Source organism: Pantherophis guttatus, chromosome 15 (genome assembly GCF_059756535.1).
Source record: "Pantherophis guttatus breed Tessera chromosome 15, ASM5975653v1, whole genome shotgun sequence".
In the NCBI taxonomy this organism is placed as follows: domain Eukaryota; kingdom Metazoa; phylum Chordata; class Lepidosauria; order Squamata; family Colubridae; genus Pantherophis; species Pantherophis guttatus.
Window position 1 is genome coordinate 1,591,674 of NC_142077.1, and position 24,967 is coordinate 1,616,640.

General features: G+C 45.4%; 4 protein-coding genes across 4 annotated transcripts; all 4 read right to left on the reverse strand.

Moving 5' to 3' along the window:
- Nucleotides 1-3,152: 3,152 nt before the first annotated feature.
- LOC148111841 (arylacetamide deacetylase-like 4) lies at nt 3,153-7,086 on the reverse strand. Its single transcript, XM_087879250.1, has 4 exons — nt 6,904-7,086; nt 5,765-5,981; nt 4,472-4,535; nt 3,153-3,995 (listed from the first exon to the last, which is right to left on the reverse strand). The coding sequence occupies exons 1-4, from the start codon at nt 7,084-7,086 to the stop codon at nt 3,221-3,223; spliced, it is 1,239 nt and encodes a 412-aa protein (XP_087735376.1). The 3' UTR covers nt 3,153-3,220.
- A 1,511-nt stretch (nt 7,087-8,597) lies between these two features.
- LOC148111842 (arylacetamide deacetylase-like 4) lies at nt 8,598-11,403 on the reverse strand. Its single transcript, XM_087879243.1, has 4 exons — nt 11,019-11,403; nt 10,216-10,450; nt 9,862-9,925; nt 8,598-9,763 (listed from the first exon to the last, which is right to left on the reverse strand). Exons 1-4 carry the CDS (start codon nt 11,199-11,201, stop codon nt 8,989-8,991), a joined length of 1,257 nt encoding a protein of 418 aa, XP_087735369.1. The 5' UTR covers nt 11,202-11,403; the 3' UTR covers nt 8,598-8,988.
- Nucleotides 11,404-14,365: 2,962 nt separating this feature from the next.
- LOC148111843 (arylacetamide deacetylase-like 4) lies at nt 14,366-16,767 on the reverse strand. The gene is made up of 4 exons (XM_087879244.1): nt 16,505-16,767; nt 15,702-15,936; nt 15,348-15,411; nt 14,366-15,249 (listed from the first exon to the last, which is right to left on the reverse strand). Exons 1-4 carry the CDS (start codon nt 16,685-16,687, stop codon nt 14,475-14,477), a joined length of 1,257 nt encoding a protein of 418 aa, XP_087735370.1. The 5' UTR covers nt 16,688-16,767; the 3' UTR covers nt 14,366-14,474.
- Nucleotides 16,768-19,554: 2,787 nt separating this feature from the next.
- LOC117656437 (arylacetamide deacetylase-like 4) lies at nt 19,555-22,239 on the reverse strand. The gene is made up of 4 exons (XM_087879251.1): nt 21,978-22,239; nt 21,192-21,408; nt 20,825-20,888; nt 19,555-20,720 (listed from the first exon to the last, which is right to left on the reverse strand). The coding sequence occupies exons 1-4, from the start codon at nt 22,158-22,160 to the stop codon at nt 19,946-19,948; spliced, it is 1,239 nt and encodes a 412-aa protein (XP_087735377.1). The 5' UTR covers nt 22,161-22,239; the 3' UTR covers nt 19,555-19,945.
- Nucleotides 22,240-24,967: the final 2,728 nt, after the last annotated feature.

The window sequence follows — 24,967 nt, forward strand, 5'->3', positions numbered from 1 at the left end:
TGGAGGCTGATAGGATCAGAGAACTCAGTGCTCGCTAATATCAGCAACCACGTGAGCAGATCTTTGTCTGAATGGGTAAGGATCAATTAGGACAGCCAATTCCCACAGGTGCTATTTTTGGGGCATGTGATATCCTTCTGCACACCTTAGAAAATCACGATCAGCTTTGCACGTGGCAGGAACACGCAATCTATTCCTTGTGGGAGCTGCAACGTCCCCGGGACGTGGAGCCCAGATTGACGTCGTCTCCCCAAGGGATGAAATCAGAAACGGAAATAGAAACGATGAAAGAGAAAAAAGATCAAGAGACGTGGGTGGGCGCAGCGGTTAGAGAGCGCGGGGGTGGCAGGCTAGCTCTGCCCACTGCCGGCAGTTCGATCCTGCCCGGCTCAAGTTTGACTCAGTCTTCCGTACGTTCCGAGGTCGGTAAAATGAGGACCCAGATTGTTAGGGGCAATAGGCTAACTTTGTAAACTGCTTAGAGAGTCAGCCTTTCACACATGCACACGCCCAACCAACTGTGTCCTCACTTTACCCACCTCGGAAGGACGGAAGGCTGAGTCAACCTTGAGCCGGTCAGGGTCGAACTCCTGACAGTTGGCAGAGTTGGCCTGCAAACCTGCATTCTAACTGCTGTGCTACCACGGCTCCCAAGTCCCTATTTTCAATGTCGTTGTCATTTAATAACGGTCACTTAAGTCGAGGGCTATCTGTGGAGGCTTTAGCCAATTCCCGGGAAGATCTCAAGCTGAGGGACGATTGTGGACGTGAAGTAGCAGCTTGGGAAGGGTGGAGTCTTCTCCAGAGACGGGAGATCAGGATATTTGTTTTAATTTTGTGCCACCTCCCTAACACATCTTACAACCTGGGGCCCAAGGCATGGAATTACAAAATCAAAGATATTGCAAAATTTCCCTATAACGTCCACGATGCCAGCCCCAGAGCAAAATCCAGAAATAGGAAGCGGGGAGTTTCCAGAACAATCTCCAATACCAGCCATAAGGTACGCAGTGTGAAATTTCCGAAAGATGTCCCTAATTAATTCATGAGCCATGAGCCAAACTTCAAAAGAAATACAGTCATTTATTAGGAGCACCATTTCGGCAATATTCGGATGCAGTTAGAACTAATCCCACGTAGATTTACGTTCCCCTATGACCCTGTCTCTCCCCTCCTCCCTGGCCATGTCATAAATCACATTCTCCAATTAACCACTTTGGCTGGCTGTGAAATCCAACACCCTCCTTCTGATTGCGGTCAGGAAGAATGTATGGAATGCAGCTTCAGTTAGGGAAATCAATCAGCTCTATCAGTTCTCCCTCCCTCCTGCTCATGGCAACTTGAAAGCTTTGCAAGTTGACATGCAGAACATTAAAATAAAATAAATATAACCCCACATGTATTTTGTCTTTTTATCTGCCGGGATGCAACAACACGGTAATGCAATCCTAGGCTGCATTAACAGAGGGATAGAATCAAGATCATGTGATTACTGGATCCAGTTTTGGTCACCATTTTATAAAAAAGATGTTGAGACTCTAGAAAGAGTGCAGAGAAGAGTAACAAAGAGGATCAGAGAAGAGTAACAAAGAGGATCAGCCGGTTCGCACCACTTCGGGAGAACCGGTTGTTAACTTTCTGAGCAGTTTGGCAGTTGGAAGAAATCATGAGGGCAGAGAACCGGTTGTTAAATTACTTGAATCCCACCATTGGATGGGAGGCTAAAACATATGAAGAAGGGTTGCAGGAACTGGGCATATCTAGTTTAATGAAGAGAAGGACCAGGGGAGACATGAGAGCAGTCTTCCAATATCTCAGGGGCTGCCCCAAAGAAGAGGGAGTCAAGCTATTCCCCAAAGCACCAGAAGGCAGGACAAGAAGCAATGGACTGAAGATCATAAGAGTAACCCAGCCTTTTCAATCAGAATAGAGCTGGAAGGGACCTTGGAGGTCTTCTAGTCCAACCCTCTCCTCATGCAGGAGACCGTAGACCAGTGATAGCGAACCTTTTTGCCGTCGCCTGCCAAAAGCGTCGTAGGGTTGCCGGGTGTCCACTATTTGAGTGGACAGTCCACTTTTTTCACATTATGTTCCCCATTTTTTTTTTTCACAAAATAGTGGACATTTTTTTTTATTCAAAACTTTGTATATTTTTTAATATGTCTCAACGTTGTACTGAAATTAAAGAATTATTCCTTAAACACAAAGAATTGATCAAAGCTGCGCAGTCAGATAAAAAATGCACACGACAGCAAAGTAAAATGTAATTTAATATTTTACATATTATTATATTTGATGTTTTGAATTTTAAGTAAAGTTTTGAAGTGATTATTTTAATACGTGTTAAAATGTTTGTAAAAAAATATATAATTTAATTGTAAATTTTTTTTATTTTTTTACTACTTAACCCCCCCCCCCCCCCGCTTGTCCGCTATTTTTTGGAAGCAGACCTGGCAACCCTAGTGTGTGGAGGGGTCACACGTGTGTGTGCCCACACCGATAATTCAATGCCCCCCGTGCCTGTTCCCCCAGGCATGAGCACATGCAGCCCCCCCCCTTTTGGGCCTAGCAGGCCTACCTGAAGCCTCCAGAAGGTGAAAACAGCCTCCCCCCCCCCGGAGGCCCTCAGGAGGCCAGAAACGGCCCATTTCCCGACTTCCGGTGGGCCCCGTAAACCTGTTTTTCGCCCTCGCCAGCCTCCAGGAAAACTTCTGGAACCTGGGGAGGTCAAAAAACTGGCCTACCGGGCCCACCGGAAGTCCAGAGACTTCAGGTAGGCCTCCGAGGCCGAAATCGGGGCGCAACCCCCCCTCCCAGCTCCCCACCGCTCTTGGCACCCGACGGCAAAAAGGTTACCCATCACTGCCATTTCAATCAATCAATCAGAAGAGAGCTGGAAAGTCTTCACATCCAACCAGTAGTAGGTTTCAAATCCCTGCGCTACCGGTTTTGCTATCAGTAGCACGTGGGTGCGCAGCACTACTGCGCAGGCACAGAGTGTTTTGGATGATGTCTGGGCAGGTGGACGAAGCCTCCCGCCACTACCAATTCGCCCGAACTGGGAGCAAGCCACCACAGCATCCAATCCCCTTGCTCAAGCAAGACGCCCTATACCATTTCAGAGAAGTGCCTGCCACTCACTCACACACAAACACATGCACCAGGCAAGGTCACCAAGCTGGAAAGACGAACAAAGCAGAAGAAGGGGGACATTGGGTTTCTAGCAGCGTTCGAGGAATTGGAGGACACTTTTGAGACCCCTCCTCGTCCCAGGAAACTCCATTGGCCCAAATCCTATCAGCATGGTGATCCCGTGGAATCCATCCTCCAGGTGATGCCAGGTGAGAGGCACCCCGTTGTCTTCCAGCCGTTTCTTGTACAGCAGGCCATCGTCTCGGAAAATGTCGTATTCGCAGGTTAAAAGGAACGTCTCTGGATACTGTTGGAGGATGGCATCTTCCGTCAGGAGTGGGGAAAATTCAGGTTCAAAAGTTCTCTCGCATTCTTTGAAAAGATCTTCAGAAAAGCGACCGGGTACAAAGGGCACATAACCCCGGAGTTTAAATTCTTCTGGAATATGTTCGGCGCTGATCCATTTCTGGTACTTGGCCCTGAGATGTTCCGGAACGTGAGCATTGGCCATCACGCCATCAATGTCCACTTTCCTTCCGGTCAGATACAACGTGCCCAAAAGGACCGCCATTCTCTTGAGTAAAGGGGGCACCGACTGGTTTTGCTGGTGAGAAGGCAGATTGAAATCCACACCTTGGAGGAAAGGGTAGAGTAACACGTGGGCCCTGACCCGGGGCAGATCCTTTCTGAACACAAGTTTTTGGGAAATGGCCGCCACGATGGTGCCTCCGCTGCTGTCTCCACCCAACACGATCCTTTGAGGGTCCACGCCGAAGTCCTTCGCGTGCTTCAGAAAGTACGATACGGCCGCAAAGCAGCTGCGTTGTTGAGCTGGGTAGGGATGCTCCGGGGCCAAGAGATATCTAAACCAACAGGGAATCAAAAGGAAATCTTTCAAATGCATTGACATTTGTCAGGTTTCGTTGCTATCTTAAATAAACTTCATTCTCAAACGCAAGGTTTCTAATGAATCTTTTTTTTATTTAAGAATAGGAGAACGACATCCCTGAACTCTTTGTGCAGCCAAAACTGGCCCCTCCTTCCAAACCCCTCCCTTTCCGTTCTTCAACCCCAATGTCTCATTGGCCATCGTGCAGATCCATCTCTTCGTCCCAAGCACTTTCTTTTCACAGGAATATCCCCCCTCCCTCTGTCATCCAGGTAACACTAACTACTAAGGAGCAGGGAACTAGGTAAAAGTTAATCTCAGCATTAAAGCAAAGCTTCTCCCTCTTTCATTCATGTCAGCGCTGGAGGAGAACATAATTTGGAACGCTGACAACATTCCTATTATTATCATTGTTATTGTTATTTTTGTTGTTATTATTATTACTATTACCCGATACATACGACCACAGTGGCACTTTCCTGGGCAAAGAAACGACACAGTCTTTCGACGCTTTCTGAAATATTAAAACATACGAATATATATTTAAGAAAAAACTGAATACATCCATTTTTCCCATTTAGCCCAAACATTTCTCTGTCCCCTTTATCGATCAATCAAATCAAAAAAATCAAATTCATTACAGTCAAAGTTGAGAGTCCCGAACAAATCAAAACACCTGAGGAATATCCAGTTTAAAATTCTAGAATAAAATAATAAATGGCAGATAAAATCTATATTAAAACCACCATTTTTGTCTCAGTTTCACATGGCCAAACTAATACCCTCTTTCCCCTAAAATAAGACATCCCCTAATAATAAGCTCAATCGGGCTTTTGAGCACATGTGCTAAAATAAGCCCCGCCCTGAAAATAAGCCCTCTCCGAAAATATTTAACCGCATACACAGCCAGTCTCCGCTATTTCCTCTGGTTAGGGAGACAGAGATGGAAATCAAGTAAGATGGCAAGAGGAGGCCAGTCTTGCTCCACACACCTCAAAATAATAAGAGATCCCTGAAAATAAGGCCAAGCACATATTTTGGCGTTCAAAAAAAATATAAGACAGGATCTTATTTTTGGTGAAACATGGTAATATGCGATAATATCAATCCTTAAACGGTGACCTCGGTTATTAAGCGAAACACCTCAGTTGATAAGCTTGTCGCCCGGTCGTTCAGCGAATGCAGCTTGGCTGGTCAGAAGGTCGCAAAAAGGGGACACCCACAAGTGAGACACACACAGACACACACTGGGATGCCATGGCCATCGTAAGTACGAGTCACATTGCCAAGTGTTTGCGTTTTGACGCGGGAAAGATCGTAAGTGTAAAACACGGTCCTACGTCCCCTTTCTTTCTGATCCCGGGTATGCAGGAGAGGTCATAAGTGTGAAGAACGGGACCAAGGTCCCCTTTTTGTGACTTTGAATGATCACTACTGTGTTTCCTTGAAAATAAGACTGGGTCTTATATTAATTTTTGCTCCAAAAAATGCATTAGGGCTTATTTTCTTGTTAGGTCTTATTTTTTGATAAATACAGTACAAAATGCGTCCATCCGGCTAACAAGCTTAACTGGGGCTTATTTTTGGGGTAGGGCTTCAATTACGAGCATCCTGAAAAATCGTGCTAGGACTTATTTTCCGGTAGGGTCTTATTTTTGGGGAAACAGGGTATATATAATACTAATAGAAGTAAGGAGAAACTTCCTAGCAGTGAGAATTAGTAGAATAGTTTGGAGAACTTACTGAAGCTTCCAAACATGCCCCCTCCTCCGTGAATCCACACAAGTCCCCGTCTGCTCTCAGGATTTGATGTTTTGGACCGATAGACCCTCACGGGCACGGAGTCGAAAAGCGTTTCCTTGATGCTCAGCTCACAGGGCCCCGCTGGAAATATTCCATCTATCACAAACTTCCATACTGCAAATTCACGGCAGATGCCAAGTTTTTCCAGGATCAGACCCTGCTTGGTGCAAAAATTAACAAAGAAATCACATGGAGAGATCCAGAGAAATGCTATCAAAAGCAAGTTCAATCAGAATAGAGCTGGAAGGGACCTTGGAGGTCTTCTAGTCCAACCCCCTGCTCAAGAGACCTTATAGTATCCCAGATAAATGTTAAACTAGACACTCTGGTTTTCCACGGGAAGGCGTTTTGCTTCTCATCCAAGCTTCTTCAAGCTCTGAGCTTCTTGGCCTGAAGAGCCGAAGAAGCTTCTTTAGATGAGAAGTGAAAGGTCTTCGAAGAAAAAACAGTTGCCTCTTGGGAAAAATAAAAGCCTCTTTGGGATAAAGTGAAACTTTGGTTTTCCTTACAAATTTCTGCTCACCAAAATGCTATTGTTGAGCCAGAAAAACCCACGGATTGATTTTAATATATTAATTTATTCCACGATTCTTCTTTTTAGTAGGTTGATAGTTTTTAGAGGAGGTTTTACATTCTATAAGCCGCCTTGAGTCGCCGTGTGTGAATGAGCGGCAGTATAGGAGCCTGGATAGCTCTGCAGACAAGGCACTGTAATTTAACACCAGCTGTCTGCAATTAAAGTAAGTTCGAATCTTGCCAGGCTCAAGGTTGACTGAGCCTTCCATCCTTTCTAAGGTAGGTAAATCGAGGACCCAGTTTGTGGGGGGCAATAAGCTGACTTTGTAAAAATATACAAAAGGATGAAGGCTATTGCTGAGCACATTGTAAGCCACCCTGAGTCTCCGGAGAAGGGCGGCATATAAATCAAATTTTATATACATATACATATACATATACATACATACATACATACATACATACATACATACATACATACATTAATTGTACACACACACACACACATATATATAAATTCCACAAACAAACCAGCAAACTGAAGCTAGAATCGAAGGACTTACCAGTCTGAGAAGAATACAGATGAACAGATAGATAAGGCGAAGTTTATTCCCCTGGATGATTCCTGGCGGGATATGAATCTTGGTATAATCGTAGTAAAGGATCCACCCGAGAATTAAAAACAGGACCGAAATGCAGAAATAAAATATCAGCATCCACAACTCTTGGCCAAATATAATTTCCATGCTGAAATTGAAACTCGAAATCTGGTCCAAGGAAATTGCAGCCCCCGTTTAATTTCCCTTTTTCGTTGGTGCACGACGAGATGCACCTTGCCACGTCGTCCTTTTAACAGCGAGAGACAGGTGTGTGTTTCAATCCCTTTTCAAAGGCATCTTTTAAATCCTGCATTTAACATAATTGGGCAGCCCATGTTCTAAACTTGAGAACAGGCTGAACTTTTTCCGAATCCTTCCCAGCTTGAAGATTACATCACCCGACTTCAGGGTTTAACTGTTTAGATCACCCGGCAGATTAAATATTATTTTTGTTTACAGCCTTCATTATGTAGGCACGCCAATTTTCTAGAATGCCTTTTCCCCAACGGAGGCTTTCCCAGACCGAGAATTTCAAGCCAAAACCCACGTTGAACGAGAGTTTTCATTGATAGACGAAAATATAAATGCAACATCTTGAATCTCCAAAGACCTACGCAAGGGTCCTCTTTGCAGACTTTAGTTCAGCATTCAACACCATCATTCCAGACAACGATGAATCCGCACACAGACGGGAGGTTGAACAACTAGCCTCGTGCTGCGACCGGAACAATCTGGAACTGAAGACACTCAAAACCGTAGAAATGGTGGTGGACTTTAGGAGAAACCCTCCCATACTTCCACCTCTCACAATACTAGACAACACAGAGTCAACAGTAGAGAGCTTCACATTTCTCGGTTCTACCATATTTCAAGACCTAAAATGGACACCCAACGTCAAAAACGTCATCAAAAAAAGTTTTGGCTGCCGCCACACGCACCAGCCTTATATTTAAGGGATCATCTATTAGCACTCCATTTAATGATCGTTTGAAGTTACAGAGGCCTTGAAAAATGTGAGTTACGACCTCTTTTGCCCGATTTTATTATTCTATTCTATTTTCTATTATTTTCTATTTTCTATTTTCTATTTTCTATTCTATTCTATTCTATTCTATTCTATTCTATTCTATTCTATTCTATTCTATTTTCTATTATTTTCTATTTTCTATTTTCTATTTTCTATTCTATTCTATTCTATTCTATTCTATTCTATTCTATTTTCTATTATTTTCTATTTTCTATTTTCTATTTTCTATTCTATTCTATTCTATTCTATTCTATTCTATTCTATTCTATTTTCTATTATTTTCTATTTTCTATTTTCTATTTTCTATTCTATTCTATTCTATTCTATTCTATTCTATTCTATTCTATTCTATTCTATTCTATTTGTGTGTGTGTGACCTATGACTCATTTTCACCGATTTTATTTTTCTATTTTACATTATTTTGTCTTTTCTATTATTTTTTATTTTCTGCCTGGGTGGCGTAGTGGTGAGATATTCAGGATTGCAGGCTAACCCTTCCCACTGTCAGCAGTTCGATCCTGACTGGCTCAAGGCTGACTCAGTCTTCCGTCCTTCCGAGGTCGGTAAAATGAGGTGTCAGGGTTCCAAGTAACTCCCCCCCCCCCATGAAAAGAAACTCCAAGGCTTGAATTTCCTCAAAGCTATATTTTATTAGCGGTATCGTATAGGCGCATCTGGGGAACCCCAAATCTAAAAGCTTCCAGGTTTTCTCCACCCAAAGGAAAGTTCAAGTCCCTGCCCAACACTCTCATGTCCATCACGCGGTCCAATTACAGCACGGTCTCAACCGGACAGGCCTCCCAGTTCCAGCATCCCATTTGCATGGCAAGACGGCCTTGACTCTCTGAGAAAGGAATGTGATTATGACTACCTATCCACACAATCCCCCCTCCCAATTTCCCACAGCAGTAAATGTGGCAGGCCTGAAGGCCCAGATGTAAAAAAGGGCTGCCAGATTCTGTGTCACCAAGTCACCAAGCTGGAAAGACGAACAAAGCAGAAGAAGGTGGACATTGGGTTTCTAGAAGCGTTCGAGGAATTGGAGGACACTTCTGAGACCCCTCCTCGTCCCAGGAAACTCCATTGGCCCAAATCCTATCAGCAAGGTGATCCCGTGGAATCCATCCTCCAGGTGATGCCAGGTGAGAGGCACCCCGTTGTCTTCCAGCCGTTTCTTGTACAGCAGGCCATCGTCTCGGAAAATGTCGTATTCGCAGGTTAAAAGGAACGTCTCTGGATACTGTTGGAGGACGGCATCTTCCGTCAGGAGTGGGGAAAACGTGGGTTCGAAAACTCCCTCGCATTCTTTGAAAAGATCTTCAGAAAAGCATCCGGGTACAAATGGCACATAACCCCGGAGTTTAAATTCTTCCGGAATATGTTCGGCGCTGATCCATTTCTGGTACTTGGCCCTGAGATGTTCCGGAACGTGAGCATTGGCCATCATGCCATCGCTGTCCGAAGTCTTTCCGGTGAGATAAAACTTGCCAAAAGTGACCGCATCTCTCTTGAGTAAAAGGGGCACCGACTGGTTTTGCTGGTGAGAAGGCAGATTGAAATCCACACCTTGGAGGAAAGGGTAGATTAACACGTGGGCCCTGACCCGGGGCAGGTCCTTTCCGAACACAAGTTGTTGGGAAATGGCCGCCACGATGGAGCCTCCGCTGCTGTCTCCACCCAACACGATCCGTTGTGGGTCCACACCGAAGTCCTTCGCGTGCTTCAGAAAGTACGATATGGCCGCATAGCAGCTGCGTTGTTGAGCTGGGTAGGGATGCTCCGGTGCCAACGGATACCTAAACCAACAGGGAATCAAAAGGAAATCTTTCAAATGCATTGGCATTCCTATTATTATCATTCTTATTGTTATTTTTGTTGTTATTATTTCTATTACCCGATAGATACGACCACAGTGGCACTTTCCTGGGCAAAGAAACGACACAGCCTTTCATGGCTTCCTGAAATATTAAAACATACGTATATATATTTAAGAAAAAACTGAATACATCCATCTTTCCCATTTAGCCCAAACTTTTCTCTGTCCCCTTTGTCGCTCAATCAAATAAAAAAAATCAAATTCATTACAGTCAAAGATGAGAGTCCGGAACAAATCAAAACACCCGAGGAACATCCAGTTTCAAATCCCGGGGATGTCGTAAGTGTGAAACACGGCCCCCTTTTTGAGACTTTGAATGGTGACTAAATGAGCCGTTGTAAACCGAGGACTGTCCATCTTTGGAGAACTTACTTAAGCTTCCAAAAACGCCCCCTCCTCCGTGAATCCACACAAGTCCCCGTCTGCTCTCAGGATTTGATGTTTTGGACCGATAGACCCTCACGGGCACAGAGTCGAAAAGCGTTTCCTTGATGCTCAGGTCACTGGGCCCCGCTGGAAATATTCCATTTGTCACGAACTTCCATACTGCCAATTCATACAGCGGAACTTCCATGTTGCAGATGCCAAGTTTTTCCAGGATCGCAGCCTGCTCAGTGCAAAAATTAAGGGAAAAACCACATAGAGAGATCCAGAGAAATGCTATCAAAAGCGAGTTCAATCAATCAGAGCTGGAAGGGACCTTGGAGATCTTCTAGTCCAACCCCCTGCTCAAGAGACCTTATAGTATCCCAGATAAATGTTAAACTAGACACTCTGGTTTTCCTCGGGAAGGCGTTTTGCTTCTCATCCAAGCTTCTTCAAGCTCTGAGCTTCTTGGCCTGAAGAACCGAAGAAGCTTCTTTAGATGAGAAGCGAAAGGTCTTCGAAGAAAAACCAGTTGCCTCTTGGGGAAAAAAAAGCCTCTTTGGGATAAAGTGAAACTTTGGTTTTCCTTACAAATTTCTGCTCACCAAAATGCTATTGTTGAGCCAGAAAAACCCACGGATTGATTTTAATATATTAATTTATTCCACGACTCTTCTTTTTAGTAGGTTGATAGTTTTTAGAGGAGGTTTTACATTCTATAAGCCGCCTTGAGTCGCCGCGTGTGAATGAGCAGCAATATAAATTCCACTAAGAAACAAGCAAACTGAAGCTAGAATCGAAGGACTTACCAGTCTGAAAACAATGCCGATGGACAGATAGATAAGGCGAAGTTTGTTCCCCTCGATGATTCCTGGCGGGATATGAATCTTGGTATAATCGTAGTAAAGGATCCACCCGAGAATTAAAAACAGGATGGAAATGCAGAAATAAAATGTCAGCATCCACAACTCTTGGCCAAATATAATTTCCATGCTGAAATTGAAACTCGGAATATATATATATATATATAGGAAATCTGGTCCAAGGAAATTGCAGCCCCCGTTTAATTTCCCTTTTTCGTTGGTGCACGACGAGATGCACCTTGCCACGTCAATCCTTTTAACAGCGAGAGACAGGTGTGCGTTTCAATCCCTTTTCGAAGGCATCTTTTAAATCCTGCATTTGGCGCAATTGGTCAGCTCATGTTCTAAACTTGAGAACAGGCCAATGTCTTTCCAAACCCTTCCCTCCTTGAAGATTACACCACCCGACTTCAGGGTTTAACTGTTTAGATCACCCGGCAGATTAAATATTATTTTTGTTTACACCCTTCATTATGTAGGCACGCCAATTTTCTAGAATGCCTTTTCCCCAACGGAGGCTTTCCCAGACCGAGAATTTCAAGCCAAAACCCACGTTGAACGAGAGTTTTCATGGATAGATGAAAATATAAATGCAACATCTTGAATCTCCAAAGACCTGCGCAAGGGTCCTCTTTGTATTTATTTATTTTATTTATTTTTATGTTATATTGGATTTCTATACCGCCCTTCTCCCTGAGGACTCAGGGCGGTGTACAGCCAGATTAAAAAACATGCAGAACAAATATTAAAAACAATTAAAAGATATATAAATTTGGCCCAATTAAAACTCATTTACCAATTAAAAACGTTTAAAACATTTAAAAACAGTTAAAAATTTCATCTTAAGCCAGCCCGGCTTGTTTAAATAAATGGGTTTTAAGGGCGCGACGGAAGGCACTGAGGTCTTGGATTCTCCTTATCTCTGGGGGCAGCTGATTCCAGAGGGTGGGAGCCCCCACAGAGAAGGCCCTCCCCCTGGGGGTCACCAGCCTGCATTGTCTGGCTGATGGCACCCCGAGGAGGCCCTCTCTGTGGGAGCGCACGGGTCGATGGGAGGTCGTTGGTAGCAGCAGGCGGTCTCGAAGATAGCTAGGCCCTATGCCATGGAGCGCTTGAAAGGTGATAACCAACACCTTGAAGCACACCCGGAAGACAACTGGGAGCCAGTGCAGCTCGCGCAGGAGCGGTGTTACATGGGAGCGCCATGCTGCTCCCGTCACTACCCGCGCTGCTGCGTTCTGGACCAGCTGGAGCCTCCGGGTGCTCCTCAAGGGGAGCCCCATGTAGAGAGCGTTGCAATAGTCAAGGCGAGAGGTGACGAGGGCGTGAGTGACTGTGCACAGGGAATCCCGATCAAGAAAGGGCCGCAACTGGCGAATCAGGCGAACCTGACAAAAGGTCCCCCTGGTTACAGCCGTCAGATGTTCCTCCAAGGACAGCTGCATATCCAGAAGGACTCCCAGATTGCGAGCCCTCTCTGTGGGGGCCAAGGACTCGCCCCCAATAGTCAGTGATGGAGTCAACTGACTATATCGGGATGCCGGGAGCCACAGCCACTCAGTCTTGGAAGGGTTGAGCTTGAGCCTGTTCCTCCCCATCCAGACCCGTACAGCCTCCAGGCACTGGGACATCACTTCAAGGGCATCGTTGGGGTGGCCTGGGGTGGAGATGTACAGCTGGGTGTCATCAGCGTACTGGTGGTATCTCACCCCAAAGCCACGGATGATCTCACCCAGCGGCTTCACATAAATGTTGAACAGAAGGGGCGAGAGGACCGATCCCTGCGGCACTCCACAAATGAGAGGCCTCGAGGTCGACCTCTGCCCCCCTGCCAACACAAACTGCGACCGGTCGAAGAGAAAGGAGGAGAACCACCGCAACACGGTGCCTCCCACCCCCAACTCTTCCAGCCGGTGCAGCATGATACCATGGTCGATGGTATCAAAAGCCGCTGAGAGGTCTAACAGGACCAGAACAGAGGAACAACCCCTGTCCCGAGCCCTCCAGAGATCATCAACCAACGCGACCAATGCCGTTTCTGTGCTGTGCCCAGACCTGAAACCCGACTGGAACGGATCTAGATAAGATGTTTCCTCCAGGAATTGCGGAAACTGTCGTGCGACCACACTCTCAACAACCTTCGCCATAAAGCGAAGGTTGGAGACAGGACGATAGTTGGCCAATATTGCCAGATCCAGGGACGGCTTCTTGAGGAGAGGACTTTAGTTCAGCATTCAACACCATCATACCAGACAACGATGAATCCGCACACAGACGGGAGGTTGAACAACTAGCCTCGTGCTGCGACCGGAACAATCTGGAACTGAAGACACTCAAAACCGTAGAAATGGTGGTGGACTTTAGGAGAAAACCTCCCATACTTCCACCTCTCACAATACTAGACAACACAGAGTCAACAGTAGAGAGCTTCACATTTCTAGGTTCTACCATATTTCAAGACCTAAAATGGACACCCAACGTCAAAAACGTCATCAAAAAAAGTTTTGGCTGCCGCCACACGCACCAGCCTTATATTTAAGGGATCATCTATTAGCACTCCATTTAATGATCGTTTGAAGTTACAGAGGCCTTGAAAAATGTGAGTTACGACCTCTTTTGCCCGATTTTATTATTCTATTCTATTTTCTATTCTTTTCTATTGTCTATTGTCTATTGTCTATTGTCTATTGTCTATTTTCTATTTTCTATTTTCTATTCTATTCTATTCTATTCTATTCTATTTGTGTGTGTGTGACTTACGACCTCTTTTGCCCGATTTTATTTTTCTATTTTCTATTATTTTGTCTTTTCTATTATTTTTTATTTTCTGCCTGGGTGGCGTAGTGGTGAGAATTCAGGATTGCAGGCTAACCCTTCCCACTGTCAGCAGTTCGATCCTGACTGGCTCAAGGCTGACTCAGTCTTCCGTCCTTCCGAGGTCGGTAAAATGAGGTGTCAGGGTTCCAAGTAACTCCCCCGCCCCCCAATGAAAAGAAACTCCGAGGCTTGAATTTCCTCAAAGCTATATTTTATTAGCGGTATCATATAGGCGCATCTGGGGAAACCCAAATCTAAAAGCTTCCAGGTTTTCTCCACCCAAAGGAAAGTTCAAGTCCCTGCCCAACACTCTCATGTCCATCACGCGGTCCAATTACAGCACGGTCTCAACCGGACAGGCCTCCCAGTTCCAGCATCCCATTTGCATGGCAAGACGGCCTTGACTCTCTGAGAAAGGAATGTTATTATGACTACCTATCCACACAATCCCCCCTCCCAATTTCCCACAGCAGTAAATGTGGCAGGCCTGAAGGCCCAGATGTAAAAAAGGGCTGCCAGATTCTGTGTCACCAAGTCACCAAGCTGGAAAGACGAACAAAGCAGAAGAAGGGGGACATTGGGTTTCTAGAAGCGTTCGAGGAATTGGAGGACACTTCTGAGACCCCTCCTCGTCCCAGGAAACTCCACTGGCCCAAATCCTATCAGCAAGGTGATCCCGTGAAATCCATCCTCCAGGTGATGCCAGGTGAGAGGCACCCCGTTGTCTTCCAGCCGTTTCTTGTACAGCAGGCCATCGTCCCGTAAAATGTCATATTCACAGGTTAAAAGGAACGTCTCTGGATACTGTTGGAGGACGGCATCTTCCGTCAGGAGTGGGGAAAACGTGGGTTCGAAAACTCCCTCGCATTCTTTGAAAAGATCTTCAGAAAAGCATCCGGGTACAAAGGGCACATAACCCCGGACTTTAAATTCTTCCGGAATATGTTCGGCGCTGATCCATTTCTGGTAATTGGCCCTGAGATGTTCCGGAACGTGAGCATTGGCCATCATGCCATCGCTGTCCGAAGTCTTTCCGGTGAGATAAAACTTGCCAAAAGTGACCGCATCTCTCTTGAGTAAAAGGGGCACCGACTGGTTTTGCTGGTGAGAAGGCAGATTGAAATCCACACCTTGGAGGAAAGGGTAGAGTAACACGTGGGCCCTGACCCGGGGCAGATCCTTTCTGAACACAAGTTGTTGAGAAATGGCCGCCACGATGTTGCCTCCGCTGCTGTCTCCACCAAGCACGATCCGTTGTGGATCCACACCGAAGTCCTTCGCGTGCTTCAGAAAGTACGATATGGCCGCGTAGCAGCTGCGTTGTTGAGCTGGGTAGGGATGCTCCGGTGCCAAGGGATACCTAAACCAACAGGGAATCAAAAGGAAATCTTTCAAATGCATTGGCATTCCTATTATTATCATTCTTATTGTTATTTTTGTTGTTATTATTTCTATTACCCGATAGATATGACCACAGTGGCACTTTCCTGGGCAAAGAAACGACACAGCCTTTCATGGCTTCCTGAAATATTAAAACATACGTATATATATTTAAGAAAAAACTGAATACATCCATCTTTCCCATTTAGCCCAAACATTTCTCTGTCCCCTTTGTCGCTCAATCAAATAAAAAAAATCAAATTCATTACAGTCAAAGATGAGAGTCCTGAACAAATCAAAACACCTGAGGAACATCCAGTTTCAAATCCCGGGGATGTCGTAAGTGTGAAATACGGCCCCCTTTTTGTGACTTTGAATGGTGACTAAATGAGCCGTTGTAAACCGAGGACTGTCCATCTTTGGAGAACTTACTTAAGCTTCCAAAAACGCCCCCTCCTCCGTGAATCCACACAAGTCCCCGTCTGCTCTCAGGATTTGATGTTTTGGACCGATAGACCCTCACGGGCACAGAGTCGAAAAGCGTTTCCTTGATGCTCAGGTCACTGGGCCCCGCTGGAAATATTCCATTTGTCACGAACTTCCATACTGCCAATTCATACAGCGGAACTTCCATATTGCAGATGCCAAGTTTTTCCAGGATCGCAGCCTGCTCAGTGCAAAAATTAAGGGAAAAACCACATAGAGAGATTCAGAGAAATGCTATCAAAAGCGAGTTCAATCAATCAGAGCTGGAAGGGACCTTGGAGATCTTCTAGTCCAACCCCCTGCTCAAGAGACCTTATAGTATCCCAGATAAATGTTAAACTAGACACTCTGGTTTTCCTCGGGAAGGCGTTTTGCTTCTCATCCAAGCTTCTTCAAGCTCTGAGCTTCTTGGCCTGAAGAACCGAAGAAGCTTCTTTAGATGAGAAGCGAAAGGTCTTCGAAGAAAAACCAGTTGCCTCTTGGGGAAAAAAAAGCCTCTTTGGGATAAAGTGAAACTTTGGTTTTCCTTACAAATTTCTGCTCACCAAAATGCTATTGTTGAGCCAGAAAAACCCACGGATTGATTTTAATATATTAATTTATTCCACGACTCTTCTTTTTAGTAGGTTGATAGTTTTTAGAGGAGGTTTTACATTCTGTAAGCCGCCTTGAGTCGCCGCGTGTGAATGAGCAGCAATATAAATTCCACTAAGAAACAAGCAAACTGAAGCTAGAATCGAAGGACTTACCAGTCTGAAAACAATGCCGATGGACAGATAGAGAAGGCGAAGTTTGTTCCCCTCGATGATTCCTGGCGGGATATGAATCTTGGTATAATCGTAGTAAAGGATCCACCCGAGAATTAAAAACAGGATGGAAATGCAGAAATAAAATGTCAGCATCCACAACTCTTGGCCAAATATAATTTCCATGCTGAAATTGAAACTCGGAATATATATATATATATAGGAAATCTGGTCCAAGGAAATTGCAGCCCCCGTTTAATTTCCCTTTTTCGTTGGTGCACGACGAGATGCACCTTGCCACGTCAATCCTTTTAACAGCGAGAGACAGGTGTGCGTTTCAATCCCTTTTCAAAGGCATCTTTTAAATCCTGCATTTGGTGCAATTGGTCAGCTCATGTTCTAAACTTGAGAACAGGCCAATGACTTTCCAAACCCTTCCCTCCTTGAAGATTACACCACCCGACTTCAGGGTTTAACTGTTTAGATCACCCGGCAGATTAAATATTATTTTTGTTTACAGCCTTCATTATGTAGGCACGCCAATTTTCTAGAATGCCTTTTCCCCAACGGAGGCTTTCCCAGACCGAGAATTTCAAGCCAAAACTCACGTTGAACGAGAGTTTTCATGGATAGATGAAAATATAAATGCAACATCTTGAATCTCCAAAGACCTGCGCAAGGGTCCTCTTTGTATTTATTTATTTTATTTATTTTTATTTTATATTGGATTTCTATACCGCCCTTCTCCCTGAGGACTCAGGGCGGTGTACAGCCAGATTAAAAAACATGCAGAACAAATATTAAAAACAATTAAAAGATATATAAATTTGGCCCAATTAAAACTCATTTACCAATTAAAAACGTTTAAAACATTTAAAAACAGTTAAAAATTTCATCTTAAGCCAGCCCGGCTTGTTTAAATAAATGGGTTTTAAGGGCGCGACGGAAGGCACTGAGGTCTTGGATTCTCCTTATCTCTGGGGGGAGCTGATTCCAGAGGGTGGGAGCCCCCACAGAGAAGGCTCTCCCCCTGGGGGTCACCAGCCTACATTGTCTGGCTGATGGCACCCTGAGGAGGCCCTCTCTGTGGGAGCGCACAGGTCGATGGGAGGTCGTCGGTGGCAGCAGGCGGTCTCGAAGATAGCTAGGCCCGATGCCATGGAGCGCTTTAAAGGTGATAACCAACACCTTGAAGCGCACCCGGAAGACCACCGGGAGCCAGTGCAGCTCGCGCAGGAGTGGTGTTACATGGGAGCGCCATGCTGCTCCCGTCACTACCCGCGCTGCTGCGTTCTGGACCAGCTGGAGCCTCCGGGTGCTCCTCAAGGGGAGCCCCATGTAGAGAGCGTTGCAATAGTCAAGGCGAGAGGTGACGAGGGCGTGAGTGACTGTGCACAGGGAATCCCGATCAAGAAAGGGCCGCAACTGGCGAATCAGGCGAACCTGACAAAAGGTCCCCCTGGTTACAGCCGTCAGATGTTCCTCCAAGGACAGCTGCATATCCAGAAGGATTCCCAGATTGCGAGCCCTCTCTGTGGGGGCCAATGACTCGCCCCCAATAGTCAGTGATGGAGTCAACTGACTATATCGGGATGCCGGGAGCCACAGCCACTCAGTCTTGGAAGGGTTGAGCTTGAGCCTGTTCCTCCCCATCCAGACCCGTACAGCCTCCAGGCACTGGGACATCACTTCAAGGGCATCGTTGGGGTGGCCTGGGGTGGAGATGTACAGCTGGGTGTCATCAGCGTACTGGTGGTATCTCACCCCAAAGCCACGGATGATCTCACCCAGCGGCTTCACATAAATGTTGAACAGAAGGGGCGAGAGGACCGATCCCTGCGGCACTCCACAAATGAGAGGCCTCGAGGTCGACCTCTGCCCCCCTGCCAACACAAACTGCGACCGGTCGGAGAGAAAGGAGGAGAACCACCGCAACACGGTGCCTCCCACCCCCAACTCTTCCAGCCGGTGCAGCATGATACCATGGTCGATGGTATCAAAAGCCGCTGAGAGGTCTAACAGGACCAGAACAGAGGAACAACCCCTGTCCCGAGCCCTCCAGAGATCATCAACCAACGCGACCAATGCCGTTTCTGTGCTGTGCCCAGACCTGAAACCAGACTGGAACGGATCTAGATAAGATGTTTCCTCCAGGAATTGCGGAAACTGTCGTGCGACCACACTCTCAACAACCTTCGCCATAAAGCGAAGGTTGGAGACAGGACGATAGTTGGCCAATATTGCCAGATCCAGGGACGGCTTCTTGAGGAGAGGACTTTAGTTCAGCATTCAACACCATCATTCCAGACAACGATGAATCCGCACACAGACGGGAGGTTGAACAACTAGCCTCGTGCTGCGACCGGAACAATCTGGAACTGAAGACACTCAAAACCGTAGAAATGGTGGTGGACTTTAGGAGAAAACCTCCCATACTTCCACCTCTCACAATACTAGACAACACAGAGTCAACAGTAGAGAGCTTCACATTTCTAGGTTCTACCATATTTCAAGACCTAAAATGGACACCCAACGTCAAAAACATCATCAAAAAAGTTTTGGCTGCCGCCACACGCACCAGCCTTATATTTAAGGGATCATCTATTAGCACTCCATTTAATGATCGTTTGAAGTTACAGAGGCCTTGAAAAATGTGAGTTACGACCTCTTTTGCCCGATTTTATTATTCTATTCTATTTTCTATTCTTTTCTATTGTCTATTGTCTATTGTCTATTTTCTATTTTCTATTTTCTATTCTATTCTATTCTATTCTATTCTATTCTATTTGTGTGGGTGTGGCCTACGACTCATTTTCACCGATTTTATTTTTCTATTTTACATTATTTTGTCTTTTCTATTATTTTTTATTTTCTGCACAGGTGGCGTAGTGGTGAGAATTCAGGATTGCAGGCTAACCCTTCCCACTGTCAGCAGTTCGATCCTGACTGGCTCAAGGCTGACTCAGTCTTCCGTCCTTCCGAGGTCGGTAAAATGAGGTGTCAGGGTTCCAAGTAACTCCCCCCCCCCATGAAAAGAAACTCCAAGGCTTGAATTTCCTCAAAGCTATATTTTATTAGCGGTATCGTATAGGCGCATCTGGGGAACCCCAAATCTAAAAGCTTCCAGGTTTTCTCCACCCAAAGGAAAGTTCAAGTCCCTGCCCAACACTCTCATGTCCATCACACGGTCCAATTACAGCACGGTCTCAACCGGACAGGCCTCCCAGTTCCAGCATCCCATTTGCATGGCAAGACGGCCTTGACTCTCTGAGAAAGGAATGTTATTATGACTACCTATCCACACAATCCCCCCTCCCAATTTCCCACAGCAGTAAATGTGGCAGGCCTGAAGGCCCAGATGTAAAAAAGGGCTGCCAGATTCTGTGTCACCAAGTCACCAAGCTGGAAAGACGAACAAAGCAGAAGAAGGTGGGCGTTGGGTTTCTAGCAGCGTTCGAGGAATTGGAGGACACTTCTGAGACCCCTCCTCGTCCCAGGAAACTCCACTGGCCCAAATCCTATCAGCAAGGTGATCCCGTGAAATCCATCCTCCAGGTGATGCCAGGTGAGAGGCACCCCGTTGTCTTCCAGCCGTTTCTTGTACAGCAGGCCATCGTCTCGGAAAATGTCGTATTCGCAGGTTAAAAGGAACGTCTCTGGATACTGTTGGAGGACGGCATCTTCCGTCAGGAGTGGGGAAAACGTGGGTTCGAAAACTCCCTCGCATTCTTTGAAAAGATCTTCAGAAAAGCGTCCGGGTACAAAGGGCACATAACCCCGGACTTTAAATTCTTCCGGAATATGTTCGGCGCTGATCCATTTCTGGTACTTGGCCCTGAGATGTTCCGGAACGTGAGCATTGGCCATCACGCCATCGCTGTCCGAAGTCTTTCCGGTGAGATAAAACTTGCCAAAAGTGACCGCATCTCTCTTGAGTAAAAGGGGCACCGACTGGTTTTGCTGGTGAGAAGGCAGATTGAAATCCACACCTTGGAGGAAAGGGTAGATTAAGACGTGGGCCCTGACCCGGGGCAGATCCTTTCCGAACACAAGTTGTTGAGAAATGGCCGCCACGATGGAGCCTCCGCTGCTGTCTCCACCCAACACGATCCGTTGTGGATCCACACCGAAGTCCTTCGCGTGCTTCAGAAAGTACGATACGGCCGCGTAGCAGCTGCGTTGTTGAGCTGGGTAGGGATGCTCCGGTGCCAACGGATACCTAAACCAACAGGGAATCAAAAGGAAATCTTTCAAATGCATTGGCATTCCTATTATTATCATTGTTATTGTTATTGTTATTTTTGTTGTTATTATTACTATTACCCGATAGATACGACCACGGTGGCACTTTCCTGGGCAAAGAAACGACACAGTCTTTCGATGCTTTCTGAAATATTAAAACATATATAAGTATATATATATATATATTTAAGAAAAAAACTGAATACATCCATTTTTTCCCATTTAGCCCAACATTTCTCTGTCCCCTTTGTCGCTCAATCAAATCAAAAAAATCAAATTCATTACAGTCAAAGATGAGAGTCCTGAACAAATCAAAACACCCGAGGAACATCCAGTTTCAAATCCCGAGGATGTCGTAAGTGTGAAACACGGCCCCCTTTTTGTGACTTTGAATGGTCACTAAATGAGCCGTTGTAAGACGAGGACTGTCCATCTTTGGAGAACTTACTGAAGCTTCCAAACATGCCCCCTCCTCCGTGAATCCACACAAGTCCCCGTCTGCTCTCAGGATTTGATGTTTTGGACCGATAGACCCTCACGGGCACGGAGTCGAAAAGCGTTTCCTTGATGCTCAGGTCACTGGGCCCCGCTGGAAATATTCCATCTATCACAAACTTCCATACTGCCAATTCACGGCAGATGCCAAGTTTTTCCAGGATCGGATCCTGCTCGGTGCAAAAATTAACAAACAAATCACATGGAGAGATCCAGAGAAATGCTATCAAAAGCGAGTTCAATCAATCAGAGCTGGAAGGGACCTTGGAGGTCTTCTAGTCCAACCCCCTGCTCAAGAGACCTTATAGTATCCCAGATAAATGTTAAACTAGACACTCTGGTTTCCCTCGGGAAGGCGTTTTGCTTCTCATCCAAGCTTCTTCAAGCTCTGGGCTTCTTGAGCTGAAGAGCCGAAGAAGCTTCTTTTGATGAGAAGCGAAAGGTCTTCGAAGAAAAACCAGTTGCCTCTTGGGAAAAATAAAAGCCTCTTTGGGATAAAGTGAAACTTTGATTTTCCTTACAAATTTCTGCTCGCCAAAATGCTATTGTTGAGCCAGAAAAAAACCTGGATTGATTTTATTATATTAATTTGTTCTACGACTCTTCTTTTTAGTAGGTTGATAGTTTTTAGAGGAGGTTTTACATTCTATAAGCTGCCTTGAGTCGCCGTGTGTGAATGAGCAGCAATATAAATTCCACAAACAAACAAACAAACTGAAGCTAGAATCGAAGGACTTACCAGTCTGAGAACAATGCCGATGGACAGATAGAGAAGGCAAAGTTTATTCCCCTGGCTGATTCCTGGTGGGATATGAATCTTGGTATAATCGTAGTAAAGGATCCACCCGAGAATTAAAAACGGGACCGAAATGCAGAAATAAAATGTCAGCATCCACAACTCTTGGCCAAATATAATTTCCATGCCGAAATTGAAACTCGGAATATATATATATATAGGAAATCTGGTCCAAGGAAATTGCAGCCCCCGTTTAATTTCCCTTTTTCGTTGGTGCACGATGAGATGCACCTTGCCACGTCGTCCTTTTAACAGCGAGAGACAGGTGTGTGTTTCAATCCCTTTTCAAAGGCATCCTTTAAATCCTGCATTTGGTGCAATTGGGCAGCCCATGTTCTAAACTTGAGAACAGGCCGATCTCTTTTCAAACCCTTCCCTCCTTGAAGATTACACCACCCGACTTCAGGGTTTAACTGTTTAGATCATTTGGCAGATTAAAGGTTATTCTTATTTATGGCCACTTTCCCAAAACAACTGGAACAACGGAGGCTTCCCCAGATCGAGAATTTCAATCCAAAACCCACGTTGAACGAGAGTTTCCATTGATAGATGAAAATATAACCAAGGAAATATTAGATTGTGCGGAAACGGATAGGTTAATGTCGAAGATAAAGGATAAAGAAGATACAGAATCCTTTTAAACTTGGGATTTGTTTTGTCAATGGTTAGATTTCCTGCTTGAGCAGGGGGTTGGACTAGATGACCTTCAAAATCCCTGCCGTCGTCCGCCCGCAGCCTGCGGAGCTGGCAGCAAGTCGGACAACGATGAGGCTGAGGAATAACAGGGGCCAGTCCCGGAGGCTGGGGAAGGCCCGGATGAGGGCTCTGCGTCGGAGGCAGAGCTGGGGCCAGGGCCATCGGGGAGTGATGTGCGGACTTCGGAGCCTGGAGATAAGATAGATCTATTTCAGCCTTATAAGGCCTCATCAGTTAGCCACGCCCTCATCTCATGTATCCTCCCTGTAAAGGTACAATATTTGTTTTTCTTTCTTTTTCGTAGGTTTTATGTGTCTTTCTCTTTAGCCAGGTTCTATCTACGTAAATCAAGATAATTATGACAAGTTAGAGAGCTTGTCGAAACGTTGCCAACAGGGTGGATTTGATTTAAATCAACTCGATTTAAATCTTAATTTTTAAAGAGCAACTGTCATCTCTGCTACTCCTTTGACCCGCTGTTGACTCACCGATAGTCCCAGTGTTGCAGAATATACAGCCTCGTGCTACATAACTAAGCTCCATTTCATGCCGAATAAACTAAATTATTTATGTATCTTAAATAGAAAACTATCTTACGATAGATTTTTACCCCCAAAGTTTTTTATTAAAATAAATTCGATAAAAATCAAAAAAATCCGATTTAAATCAAAAAAATCTGATTTTTTTTGATTTTTTTAAAAAAAATCATTGATTTTTATCCACCCCGGGTTGCCAAAAAGAAAACTTTTAAAGCATTGGTTAGGATTTTAGCCAGAGTTTCAAAAGACCGTTTTGTTGAGATTTTGGAGGATTTTAAGCTGGGATTTTAGCCAGGATTTTAAGTATTTCAACTAACAGACTTTTAATGACGCGGGAAAACACCCGCAATTGCCAACTTCCGGTTGGTCTGGAAAGCCCAGCTCTCCCCAGCCTCCAGAGCCTTTCTAGGAGCCTGGGGAGGGCGAAAACAGCCTTCCCTCCCCTGGAGGCTCTCCGGGGGCTGGAAATGGCCATTTGCCAACTTCCGGTGGGACCGGACGTAAAGCGTGAGTACTGCACATGCGTGGAAGGCCATGCGCGTGCGCAGAGGGGGGCTGCGCACTCACATTTGCGAACCGGTAGGGAAGGGAATCCCACCTCTGCAAGCCCATAATATTCCGGAAAATAGGTCGTTCTTCTAAGGTCACCGAAGTAAGCACAGCACATGCTTAAAATATTGACACGCCTTGCCTATATAATCTGCTAATCATAATGCACATATGTGAGGTTTAGGGAGGGTTTTAGGAAACATGTAGGAGGCGGTCAAAAGAGAGTGTAACCTGATAGTATCTCAGATAATCGGGAACAAGGAGGGATGTGGCAGCCGGTGTTGATTGGACACGATCGGAGGGAACCAAGCTACTTCTCCCCACATGTTGCAACAGAATTTAGGATAACTTTTATTGTCAGGTTGCGTGCACACTAATCAGCCATACATTAAAATGAAATTTTTAAGGTCTTTCCCACGTCTTGGCTGGTTATCAGCCAGGCAAATTTGCCACGGGTTGTGAAAGGAAGTAGCTACACTCACAACAGGGGATCAACGTTTGGAGGCTTGGCGACGACCGTAAATAAATATAAATAAATATAAATATAAATAAATATAAATATAAATAAATATATTTATTCCGAGAACTGGCGAATACCACCTCTGGCTGGCCCCAGAGTCGGGAGGGAATGGAGATTTTGCAGTATCCTTCCCCCAGGAATGGGGAGGGAATGGAGATTTTGCAGTATCCTTCCCCCAGGAATGGGGAGGGAATGGAGATTTTGCAGTATCCTTCCCCCTGGAGTGGGGAGGAATGGGGATTTTGCAGTATCCTTCCCCCTGGAGTGGGGAGGAATGGGGATTTTGTAACATCCTGCCCCCAGGAATGGGGAGAGAATGGAGATTTTGCAGTATCCTTCCCCCTGGAGTGGGGAGGAATGGGGATTTTGCAATATCCTGCCCCCAGGAGTGGGGAGGTAATGGAGATTTTGCAGTATCCTTTCCCCAGGAGTGGGGAGGAATGGGGATTTTGCAATATCCTTTCCCCAGGAATGGGGAGGGAACGGAGATTTTGCAGTATCCTTCCCACAGAACCGGTAGTAAAAAAAAAATTGGATTTCCCCACTGACTATTACTATGTATATACTATTAGGAGTACCTTTGCTTTGTTTTGCAAGGGCCCTTCTATTTCCATCTGCTCTATTCTATT